This window comes from Phocoena phocoena, chromosome 10 (genome assembly GCF_963924675.1).
Source record: "Phocoena phocoena chromosome 10, mPhoPho1.1, whole genome shotgun sequence".
Lineage (NCBI taxonomy): Eukaryota > Metazoa > Chordata > Mammalia > Artiodactyla > Phocoenidae > Phocoena > Phocoena phocoena.
The window spans coordinates 79,578,615-79,590,412 of record NC_089228.1 but is presented as its reverse complement, the minus strand read 5'-3'; the positions used below and the strand labels follow the sequence as shown (position 1 = coordinate 79,590,412).

Sequence of the window (11,798 nt, the reverse complement as noted above, 5' to 3'; positions counted from 1 at the left end):
CATCACTTTTGGGGTTAGGACTCAACATGTGAATTTTGGGGGGACACAGACACTCAGACCATACCAGCACGGTATGAATAGAGGAGCAGGAAGGGAGAAGGTGGTAAAGGTATACAGGTAGAGCGGACCGCATGACACAGGCACGGAGGTCAAGAACAGAGTGGCAGTCAAGATTGCAGGGTGAAACATCAAGGTGGAAGCAGCATGAGATAAAGCAGGAGCACGGCCAGGGCCAGGTTACAGAGGGTGTCTTTTGTCATGTCTGATTTGGTGCCATAGATAGATGTTGGAGGGTAGATCAGCAGCAACGACAGGCAGGAAGCTGTTCCAATAGCAGGAGGGAAATGAGAAAAGATGAAGTCCTGAACCTGGGCAGGGAGGGCGTTAATTTGAGAATTTTCAAGAAGTGAAACAATGAGGTTGGGGATTTGTGGGTGTCGGGAGTGAGAGAGAGGAAGAGGGAAGAGTCAGGGATGCCTCGCAGATTTCTAGCAGAGATGATGGGGTGAATGATGGTGCTAACTGGGGAAAATGAAGGGAGAATAAAAGCAACCCACATCAGGGAGAAGAGGCTTGGAAAGCAACTCCCTCTTCCCACCCTCAAAATTCCCAGGAATATAGTGGGAAATCATGGTTCAGGACTGTGGATGTATATGTCCTTTTCTTGCTCTCCGTCCCAAAGGAAAAACACGGTTTTATTTTCACCACTACCATTCAAGGAAGAGTGAGAAGTGAACAGCAGGGAGAGGTTTTAAAGCACAGACTATGAGAAACTGTCAGTGGCAGCTGCCTGTGAATCTCTTATGTGGAAACCATGATGGGAGTTGGTCATGAGACTCACGATCTCAGGGCACAAGAACACTGGAAGGAGCGGGGCTGGAGAAGATGACCCCTGGGTTTGGAATTGGAAAAGAAGCAGAGAAAAGCCATGGCCCTCTGGGTACGGCTGGAGTTTCGAGAAGAAAATATTGCAGAAGATGGTCTTTCGAGAAGCAGGGAGCCTGTGGGTCCAGCCTGAGAGTTCTCAGGGGCACCCAGAAGTAGGGCAAGTAGGACACGCTGGGCCATGATTGGGGAAAATGGTTATGACTTGAAACTTGAAACTACTCTGGAATTGAATATGGTTCAGTTTTTATTTTACTTGGGCTGAACTTTTCTCATGCTTGAAGTTTGTTTTGCCCCGGTGGCTCTTTTCTGTGTCCTGGGGTGCACAGAATCAGAGGCCGAGGGCAGGAGAGGTTGTCCTAGGGGTATGACCTGAGCAAGAGAGAAATGTTCCTTTCTAGATCTCTGGTTGACATTAATCTTCAAAAGCAGACTGAGCTTGGGGAGACACTGCCATTCTAGTCTGAAAACAATGTCTCCTCCCAGAACTTCCTCCTTCCTGTCAAACCTCAGGTCATACCTTCGGGAGGATTTTTTCTTCCCCCCATATGATCTTTAAAAATGACATGTCATTTTCCCAGGGCCATTATTTTTATTTGCTTAATTTGCTCCAGAGTGCGCGTGTCCACAGCATTGGCTAATAGTATGCAGGCCTCCATCCTGTATTGTCTTGAATAACATTGAGAACTTGGACTTGGGGTGGGTGGAGGTTGTTGCTACTCAAAGGCATGCTTTGTTTTGCTCTATTGATAAATTTGCACACCCTTCCAAATATGAAAGAGCTGAGCTCACGGAAGTCTTTTTTTTTTTTTTCTTCGCGTTACGCGGGCCTCTCACTGTTGTGGCCTCTCCTGTTGCGGAGCACAGGCTCCGGACGTGCAGGCCCAGTGGCCATGGCTCACGGGCCCAGCCGCTCCACGGCATGTGGGATCTTCCCGGACCGGGGCACCAACCCATGTCCCCTGCATCGTCAGGCGGACTCTCAACCACTGCGCCACCAGGGAAGCCCTCGGAAGTCCTCTTAATGAGAAAACAAATAAGGAAATGAATTTTCTTCCCAAACTTTATTATTATCAATTGTTTTTATTACAAGAGTTTAACAGAGCAGAGTTAGACTTGCCGTCTCTCTTGTGAAACTTGAACAATTTACAAAGTTAGGGTAATAAATATGAAACTAGGTTTAGTCTTTCTTTTCAGCCATGTCATGCACTCCTAAGAGACAATGAGAAGAAAATCCTGTAGCCATATGCAGTACAAACTCAGAAATTTTCACCTGCTATTTAATCCTATCTAGGATTTCCCTAGGCAGTACAGATACTCATATATTTCACCTTTCTCTAAAGACTAAGAAACATAAATAGATCCATAAATAGCTCATATAAATATAGGTTTTACCTTTTAAATAATAAAATTCCCAAGTCTGCAATCTTGTCTTAAAAAAATACAAAATAAGGCATGTAATTCATTAAAATGGAATCTCATGCCCCAGAGTTATCTTGGGGCCTATTAAATACATAAATAACTTAAAGCCCTTAGAAAAGCAAACAAGAAGCAAATTGGTACTCAGTCTAAAACTTCCTTCTTGGGGAAAGGGAAAAATGGTTCAGATTCCATCTCTAAACCAGTGTTCCCTCTGGAGTTTCCACTGGATGAACTAAGAACCCTGGTGATTTGGGTCAGAAATGGGGCTGGGTCTAATCCCCAGAAAGCCTAACTGATTTGGGGAGTGGGGGTCAGACCGGAAGCTCTTAAGCCATGTGGCGGACAATGGGGGTGACACAGGTGCAGCCGACGGCCACCAGCATCTTCTCCAGCCGGAAGGAGTGGGGGCAGTGCTGAGGCTCCCTTCGCAGGACCAGGATCTCTTGCTGGATGGGGACGGAGTTCATGTGATGGTCCACCTTCCCTTCAGCATTGACACAGCCCAAGTGGCTGCACTTGGCCTCCCAGATCACAGAGGGGTACCTCTCAGAGTCCTCATTGCGGCTGCAAGGGAGACAAAAGCCAGGAAGAAAGTGAATTCCTGGTAGAGCAGGAAGGAAATCAAACAGGAATAAACAGAGACAGATTCACAGGGGAGCAAATGATAGGCATTGTGAATTCTCTAAGTGCTGTTAGTCTGAAAAAGAAGTAGTTTGGGGAAAACTTGTGTTTCGAAGCCCGTGAAGTGTTATAGAAAAAAAGACAATGATTAGTTTCCCCCAATTTCCGGCATACACAAAAGAAGATAGACTGAAACCACAGAAAGGATTTAAATTTGACACAAAGGTTAATTTCTTTAGGGTACATTTGATAGATGAAAAAAGACTAAAGGACTAGTATAGAAACAAGATAACTGTTAATCTGACTTAATGAAGTCTGTCTTTGAAGCAGAGAATGCACTGAAATTTCATCTGACAGCACACTGACGGAACAGAGCCCACGGCTGATATGAAGGGCTGCAAACAAAATCTTAAGCCCCTTTATAACCTTCTCTCTCCCCTCCAGATGAGTGAATAATTTGCTTCGACTTCTGAATTCATTTATTTGAACTATTCTTAGTAAGTAGAAGTAAGAAGACGAGAAACCCTACAGTCAGGTGACTCTGTAGGCTCCATACAACTGAGGATTATTTGCCTAAAATCAAATTATCAAAATACATTTTGTACTTAATCCATCTAAATACTAGATGTACTAAGGACGCAGCAAATATTGGTCTGTTGGGGATGTTGTCTAACTCAAAAAAGGGTGGAAATACCCAGAATGATACTTCTTCCACTGGTATTCAAGCTATATTTTCCCAGTGTTAATACAACGAAAAAAGCACAAAAATTCCAGTTAATTAATAGTTATTTTCAACACATCTTCTCTGGGAGCTCTGGTAAAGAGAATTCAAGCACTAATCTCCTACAATAAATGTCTATTTCTTTTTAAAATAAATAAACAACAGACTTGGGGTGTCATAAATATGAGAATGATGACCACCGTTCATTTGGATGGATTTCTGGGGCAATGAGAACTAGTAGAATAGGTGTTATGGGGGCTGGGGAGAACTGTGCTGTATCAAAGCAATCTGTAGAATGAAAGCTTGAGAATCATTGGTTTACACAATGGCCCTTCCAGTTTTGATGGATGATTCTGAGTAATACCATTCTCAAGGTGATTTAACTGGCAGTCTGATACATACAAGGTAGAAGAATACAGAGATTTTATCTGGGACTTTTACGTACTGGAGAGTCCAAGGTGAGGTGGAGCGTTTGTAGTAATCGGAGGGTCTTCTGGAATTCACTTTCTGGTTAAGGATGTTTAGGTTGAGCCTCACATACTGGGGGAAGTTCTTGTCCTCAACATGCGGGCAGCCTGGACTTTGTGGGATTATGATTCCTGCCTTCACAAGAGCCACCAGACTCAGCAGCAGCAGCAGTGACTGGAACTGGGCGGGAAAGGAGAGAGAGGTGGGAAACTGGGTTAGTGCTACATGGGTTTTGTCAACAAAGTGTGGTTGGTGATGATGGAATTGCTGATAGTTGAGAACATGCTATGGACGAGGACAATCTATACGAAATTTTCAGGTCTGTTAAATGAAAAGCTGGTTAGATGAATAAAATAATATTAGGATGGCATTTCTACCAGTCTTGAACACTTTTCTTTTCTGACTTAGAAAAACCACATTATTCATTGGCTGGCAGTAATTTTAGTGAAGATGGCAAGTCATCAACCTGTCAGTACATGCATCACTCTCAGGTCACTGGGATGGTAATGACCTTGATTTTCTAGGAAGAAATGTCCTCCTGCACCATCGATCCCGCCCCGTGCATTCTGTGAAACCCTATGTGAAATCAAATGTACACCTTAGAAATAAAGGGCTCTAGAAAATCCATGTGGTATCAGTTAAAAATTCTGTTGGTACCACTGGCAAACATCCAATCCAAAATGGACCCCCCCTTTATGTTTTTCTTAGGTATATTTCCCAGGTTTTCTAAATTTACATATACTGATTCGGTAATCAAATTGGGTTTCAAAAAAGACGTTTTAACTTAAATATTTTAAAAACATAAAGACCGTTTACTCTAAACCACACCTATACCATCTATACATCTATGTCTAGTTAGAATAAATAGGGTTAGCGTACCAAGACTATAGTATAATAATAGAATAATGGAAAGAAAAGTCAGTGCCACAACTTATTAAATCCTCAAGGATAGTGACCCATCTCATTTTGGATTGAAGAAAAATGGGAGAATTATATTAAATCCCTTGTACTCAGGGAAACAGATTTTCAATAAGCATTCTTTCTTAGAGCACAGCATCGTGTGACACTTCTTGTGTGGTTTAGCCCCAGTATAGCTATCTTTCATTTTTAATCTCACCTTTCAAACTGATGTGTACCAGTTCTTGAAAATGCTATACAATGACAAGTATCTATCAAGGGTTTCATTTCCCATCCTACGTAGACAGTATTCTTGGATTTCCATAGCTAGAATCCAGGATTTCATGCCTGCAGTCCAGAAATATTATCTGGCCCGAATCGACGAGAGCATTGCACGTTAGTGCGGGACTCACCACGGATGAAGTTCTCACACGAGCCATGGTAGTTTCTCCCAGTTCACTGTAAGTGGATGAGCTTGTGCTTGCTGCGAGATGGACAAAGTGTAGCGCTACCTTCTCTCTTTTTATAGGGCTTTTCTCCTTCTGTGGTCACTTACGTTGGCGTGTAGGAGTGAGTTCAGGGGTGACACCATTTTGGTTAAAAGTTCCATCCCCAAATGAGGTCAGAGAAAAACCTCCCCTTCATGACGGGCAATAATCTGCTTCTGGAGGAAAATGGGAAGGACAGAAATTTATGCTTCTAAAGACTATGTCTTCTCTTCATTCTTCAAGGAACTATGACTTGTCAGAAGCTGAGTGGAAACACAGAAACCATTTATTTATGAGCGTGCGTGAAACTGCCCTTAAGAGATATCTTCTATTTTAATGGCTCGTGGGGAAATAAAAGTTTGACCTCACATTCAAGTCTTCTTTGGTCATATGCCTTGATTTCCCATTTGATAACTCCTTTCCTCACCAGATTCCCTAGCCAGATGTGGTGGAGACCGTTCCAGAAACTACCCATGGTCTCACCATATAAACAAACAAAAAATGGATACATAATTTCATGATGACAGGACATATTATTTCATCGATTTAATGCCTGCTTTGTTGAATGTCTACTCTGCTTGAGGAACAAATAACTAGGTTCAAGAGACGTGAGATTTACTATCAAAGGCACGTCTAACACTGCATGTTACCAAGCAACTTGTTAACTCACGCAATTCCTCAGGAGGAAGAAGGAGTGGGGAAATGTAACCGGACAAAGAGAGGAATGAAAATGGAGGTAGAGACTGCAGGAAGGTGGGGGTAGAGAAAAGGAGGGCAGGCAAGAGCAGACAATGATAACAAGAAAGGAGGAGAGGAAAGGGGGATAAGAAGGGAAGAGAGATAGGACTTCCCTGGTGGTCCAGTGGTTAAGACTTTGCCTTCAAGGCAGGAGATGTGGGTTTGATCCCTGGTTGGGGAGATAAGATCCCACATGCCTCTGGGCCAAAAAAACCAAAACATAAAACAGAAGCAATATTGTAACAAATTCAATAAAAACTTTAAAAATGGTCCACATCAAAAAAAAAAATCGTTAAAAAAAAAAAAGAAGGAAAGACAGAAGGAGATGGTTCCTCCTTATTTTTCTCTCCACTTTCTAAGTGAGGTGAACTTCGATTTCAGGTCCTTGAGGATGGCTCCTCCTCAGAAACATTGAGGTCTATCCCAGGGTTGATAAAATGAGGGGTCAGGGGGCTTCCCTGGTGGCGCAGTGGTTGGGAGTCCACCTGCCGATGCAGGGGACACGGGTTCATGCCCCGGTCCGGGAGGATCCCACATGCCGCGGAGTGGCTGGGCCCATGAGCCATGACCGCTGGGCCTGTGCGTCCGGAGCCTGTGCTCTGCAGCGGGAGAGGCCACGGCAGTGAGAAGCCCGCGTACCGCAAAAAAAAAAAAAAAAAAAAAAAAAAAATGAGGGGTCAGTGGATGCAGACATGGCTGGTGACGTGTCACCCTGTCTCTGCCCGTTCTCCGCAGTGAGGTGTTTTCTTGGGTAGACAGACCCTGACTGATCAGTGAGGAAGGCCATGAGCAGCTGAAATCTCAGTGGCGATGGTAGATGGATGACCTTGGTAGGCGAAGCAGATACAGATGGAAGAGGAAGTGGGATGCAGTTTCTCCTGATTTCCTTGGTTCTGGTGTTGACCTCACCATGTACCTTGGAGACATGGAGTCATCGTGAGCTCCCCTGTCCCTCCTCCACATGTGATCACGTAGCCATCTCAGCAGCATCTGTGTCTCTCACATCTATTTCCTATTCCCAGACCTACTGCCATTCCTCTAACTCATTGCTCACCCACTTGGACTGTTTTGTTTTTGTTTTTTAGTTGAAGTATAGTTGACTTACAATGTTGTTTTAATTTCTGTTGTACAGCAAAGCAATTGTTATACATATATACACATTCTTTTTTATATTCTTTTCCATTATGGTTTATCACAGGATACTGAATATAGATATAGTTCCCTGTGCTATGCAGGACCTTGTTGTTTATCCATTCTCTGTATAATGGTTTGCATCTGCTAATCCCAAACTCCCAATTCATCCCTCCCCAACCCCCTCCCCCTTGGCAACTACAAGTCTGTTCTCTATGTCTGTGAGTCTGTTTCTTTTCCGTAGATGGGTTCCTTTGTGTACTTGGACTGTTTTAATAACCACATTTGCTCTTCCCAATTGTTGCCTTCCACCCGCCTTCAACATTCCTGCAATAATGATCCTCAAAGCATGGCTCTGATTGTGCCTTTTCTTGTATCGTTTGCTTGCATTCAGAACAAAATACAGACCCCTTAGCATTTAAATTATTATTTGACTTAGTATCTGAAATCTGCAACCTTTCCAGCTTTACCTGCCACCACGCTCCGTGACCTGGGCTCATGGGGTCCTGATTGTTCTCCTTCCACAGACGGTCCCCAACTTACGATGGTTTGACTTACAATTTTTCAAATTTGCGACGGTGCAAACGTGATATACATTCGGTTGAAGCTGTACTTCAGGTTTTGAATTTTGATCTTTTCTCAGCCTGGTGCTATGTGGTATGATCTTCTCTCATGAGGCTGCAGTGGCTGTGAGCCATGCAATCATGAGGGTGAACAACCGGTATATTTACCAACATCTGTACCCAGACACCGATTCGATTTTTCACTTTCAGTACATTATTCAGTAAATGACATGAGATATTCAATACTTTATTATAAAATAAGCTTTGTGTTAGATGATTTTGCCCAACTGTAGGCTAAGAAAAATGTTCTGGGCACATTTGAGGTAGGCTAGGCTAAACCATGATGCTTGGTAGGTTAAGGTGTATTAAATGCATTTACATCATGATGTTTTGAATTTATTGGGTTTGTTGGAATGTAATCCCATCTGAAGTCAAGGAAGATCTGTAATGCCTGCATGCCTTTTGTTAGGTACTGTCTCTGAAATGCCCTTTCCCATCCTCAGTTTATATCAAAATGTGCCTTGTCCTTCCAGCTCCGGTTCAAATGTGTCTTCTAAGTCTGGAGGTCCCTCCTGATCATTTAGCTGAAATGAGCAGCTCCCATAACACAGAGCTTATACCTGCCTCTCTAGTAACTTTTGCTTGATTATGTACTGTGTTTTATTCGGCTGGAAAAAGTATGTCTAAGACATATGTTTATTTCCAATTTTAGATTTTACTGTTATCCTTCAAGGCCAGTGTGTTATTCATCTTCGTAACTCCCATGGTGCTTCCTGTGAGGCTTTATACAGCATAGGTCTTCACAGATTGCTTCTGTGTTGCTGGTTTTTCTCTGGTACACAACTGTCCATGCATGTTTCTATCATATTGCATGTCATTTGTTTATGTATCTGATTTTCCTGCTAGACTGTGAAGCTACCTGGAGACAGTTATTATTAGTCTTTGTATCATCTAACACAGTGTCTAGGAAATAGGAAGTGCTCAATATGTTGACTGAATTAAAGTACAAATAATGTTATTTGGGTAGGTTGGAATCTTGAATATTCCTTTTGGGACCCAATTGCATGCCAGTGACCATACTGAGCTAACGCCTTGACTCTCCAGCTGATCATTTTGAAGGTAGTGTGACAAGGTTGTGGCCTGTTTTGGACCATCCTTAAGTAGAAGATTTCTTGCTTGTTGCTGTCTGGTAAGGATGAGGTCAAGGTGAATGTGTTTGCAGGCCAAAGAGGCAAAGCTGATTCTAGTTGTCCTGCCTATGCCCGCCTCCTGTGCCAGTGAAATACACCCTGTGTGCTGTCCTTTGAAATACCAACCCTAGCTTTGAAATAAGGATGGGAAACAAGGTGAGTTTTCACAAAAGTGTAAAACTGGCCATTTTGAGGTGGTGGTTGGAGCTCAGTGTGCCCAGTTTTGAGTAGGACTGGTTTCTCAGATACACTCTGGAGCTGGAGGAGCAGTCAGAAGCACAAAGATGGTGTGCAGAGCAAGGAGGGTATTTGTCTACAGAGGCAGCTGGTTCAGGTTTGGACCGCAGTCTGTTCAGATAGAAGGAATGCTGGACTGGAAATTAGGTGCCCAGAACACTAGAGGAGAGGACACTTTTATTTTCACTGTGGTTCTGCCATTAACTACCCATGCCCTTAGGTATTTCACATCCTTGAGGCTCAGTTTCCCTCTCGATAAAATGAGTTTTTGCACCAGGTAATCTTTGATTATCTGAGTTTTCAGACAAAGAAAATAGTGAAAGAACAAATAGGGACAGTAAATTAGGGGTGATGATTTTGCTTAGTGATTTCCCCCAGTTTATCAGTCTTGCTTCTTGGAGGGCTTGGGAAACAGATATCCACAAAGTAACGGGGAACTGCATCCTGGGAGTTGGGAGCTGGGAGCTGGGTGAGGTGAGCAGAGGAGGAGCAGTGGAGGCTGGGAAGTCTTCCTGGGAGCCAAGCATTCATCTGCTCCTAGTAAAGTGTCTGTGGGCTTCTTGATTTAGGGAAATGATCTTCAAGGCTCCTTGACCTCATTAGGTCATCAAACAGCATCCCCTTGTACTTATAGTAGAGAACAATGTGGGAGATAGAAGAACATATATCCCTTAAATTAAGACTGTCATTAAAAAATTAAATAAATAGTGCTCGCTTCAGCAGCATATATACTAAAATTGGAATGATACAGAGAAGATTAGCATGGCCCCTGCGCAAGGATGACACGCAGATTCATGAAGCGTTCCATATTTTTTTAAATTAAAAAATAAATAAATAAGTAAATAAGTTAAGTAAAAAAAACTTCTTGCTTAGGTGGTGGGGTTACCATCGAGATACTATTGTCTTTTCTACTCTACAGCCTTAAAAAACAAACAATGGTCTCAGTAGAGGAGGAGGCCCTGTGCCACCGTTAATGACTTATGCACAGTAAGTCCCCTACATACGAACCTTCAAGGTGCAAACTTTCAGAGATGTGAACGTGCGTTCCATCAACGTCAGGCGTGAGTGACATTGCAGCTTGCCCTCTGTCTCCTATTGCTGACAATCCTTCAGCTCTACCATCTCCCACCTCCTCTCCTTCCTCCAGTCCGTAACTCTTCTTGCCTGTTCACTCGATGCCAGTGCCTGTATGCCAGCAGTTGTGCTGTACTACTGTACTTTTCAAGGTGCTGTACAGTAAGATTAAAAATGTTTTCTTTATTTTTTGTGTTTGTTTTTTAATGTATTATTTGTGTGAAAAGTATTATAAACCTACTACAGTACAGTACTATATAGCTGATTGTGTTAGCTGGGTACGTAGGCTAACTTTGTTGGCCTTAAGAACAAACAGGACTTAAAATGCGCTCTCGGAATGGAACTCGTTCATATGCAGGGGACTTATTGTATATTATAGTTTAAAGACAATGGCTACTCAAAGAAATGGGTATCATTTTATCTCATGCTGTGCACATCACAAGGAAAACTCCTTTTCTCTTGATTTTGATTTAATATAGAGAAGGTAATGAGTAGCTGCAGAGAATCCTTTTGGGTTTTTAATCTGGGGGCTGATATTTTGAAAATGGGCCAACTGACAAGAAGCAATGTCAGATACTTAATAGGTAGACATGGTTTTGAGAGAGGAGAACGTTTGCAACAGAGGGTCATCTGGAGGGCCTCGGGGCATTGATAAAATCAGGATTTAGCTGATATCCACATTTAGATCTAGTTGTTTAAGATCTAGATCATCTATAATATCTCTAAGTTCAAAGTATTAATAGTGTTATATACCAGAGGCTCAGCTCTGAGGTTAAAGCTGTTGTTTTTCAAGAATCAGGACTTATTGTCTATGAAATTGCCATGGTTTATTAAATAAGAAATATCATCTTAGTACCAGCCTGACAGTGTCAGTGTTCCTCTCCAGGGCAACACTGTTAGGTGTTCACTACGGCTATGTTTCTGAGGGCCGTCCTGAACAATGAATCGTTGGGTGGGAATCCTCCAGGGGTAGGTACAGGCTTCCTCTGGAATCCCTGGTGGAGGAATTTCTCCTCCTTATATGACATGAGGAATTGAAGGAATGATTAATAATGAGGACTTCTGAATAAGTCATTGTTAATGGGCTGGTGTGGGCTAAGAGCTGAGAGGTAGAATCCTTTTTCAACATTTCAATTCTGTTTTTTCACCACTGGGCATTCTAACACTTGGTGGGTTGTTCTTCCCTGATGAAGACCCTCTGTGAACAGCTCCTGTGAGTGACTAATTATCTTTCGTCCGCTATTCATTTTTTTTTTTTTTTTAATTTTTTTTTTTGCTATTCATTTTTGATGCTGCAGGAGCCTAGTCCCAGCCCAGACCAGACTATTTTTATCTGATGGAATCAGATCACAAAACTGTACGT

General features: G+C 42.7%; 1 protein-coding gene and 1 non-coding gene across 3 annotated transcripts; one reads left to right on the top strand and one right to left on the bottom strand.

Annotated features, from left to right (window-relative positions):
* Nucleotides 1–2,131: 2,131 nt before the first annotated feature.
* IL17A (interleukin 17A) lies at nt 2,132–5,460 on the bottom strand. 2 transcript variants are annotated; one of them, XM_065885331.1, is made up of 3 exons: nt 5,428–5,460; nt 4,095–4,291; nt 2,132–2,871 (listed from the first exon to the last, which is right to left on the bottom strand). In XM_065885331.1, the coding sequence occupies exons 1-3, from the start codon at nt 5,452–5,454 to the stop codon at nt 2,634–2,636; spliced, it is 462 nt and encodes a 153-aa protein (XP_065741403.1). In that variant the 5' UTR covers nt 5,455–5,460; the 3' UTR covers nt 2,132–2,633. The 2 variants fall into 2 exon arrangements, with proteins under 2 accessions (XP_065741403.1, XP_065741402.1); XM_065885330.1 differs by having other exon boundaries at nt 2,634–2,871; nt 4,095–4,297; nt 5,428–5,454.
* Nucleotides 5,461–10,068: 4,608 nt separating this feature from the next.
* LOC136130123 (U6 spliceosomal RNA) lies at nt 10,069–10,175 on the top strand. Its single transcript, XR_010656315.1, has one exon. It is a non-coding gene; the product is annotated as a U6 spliceosomal RNA (small nuclear RNA).
* The last annotated feature ends 1,623 nt before the right edge of the window (nt 10,176–11,798 follow it).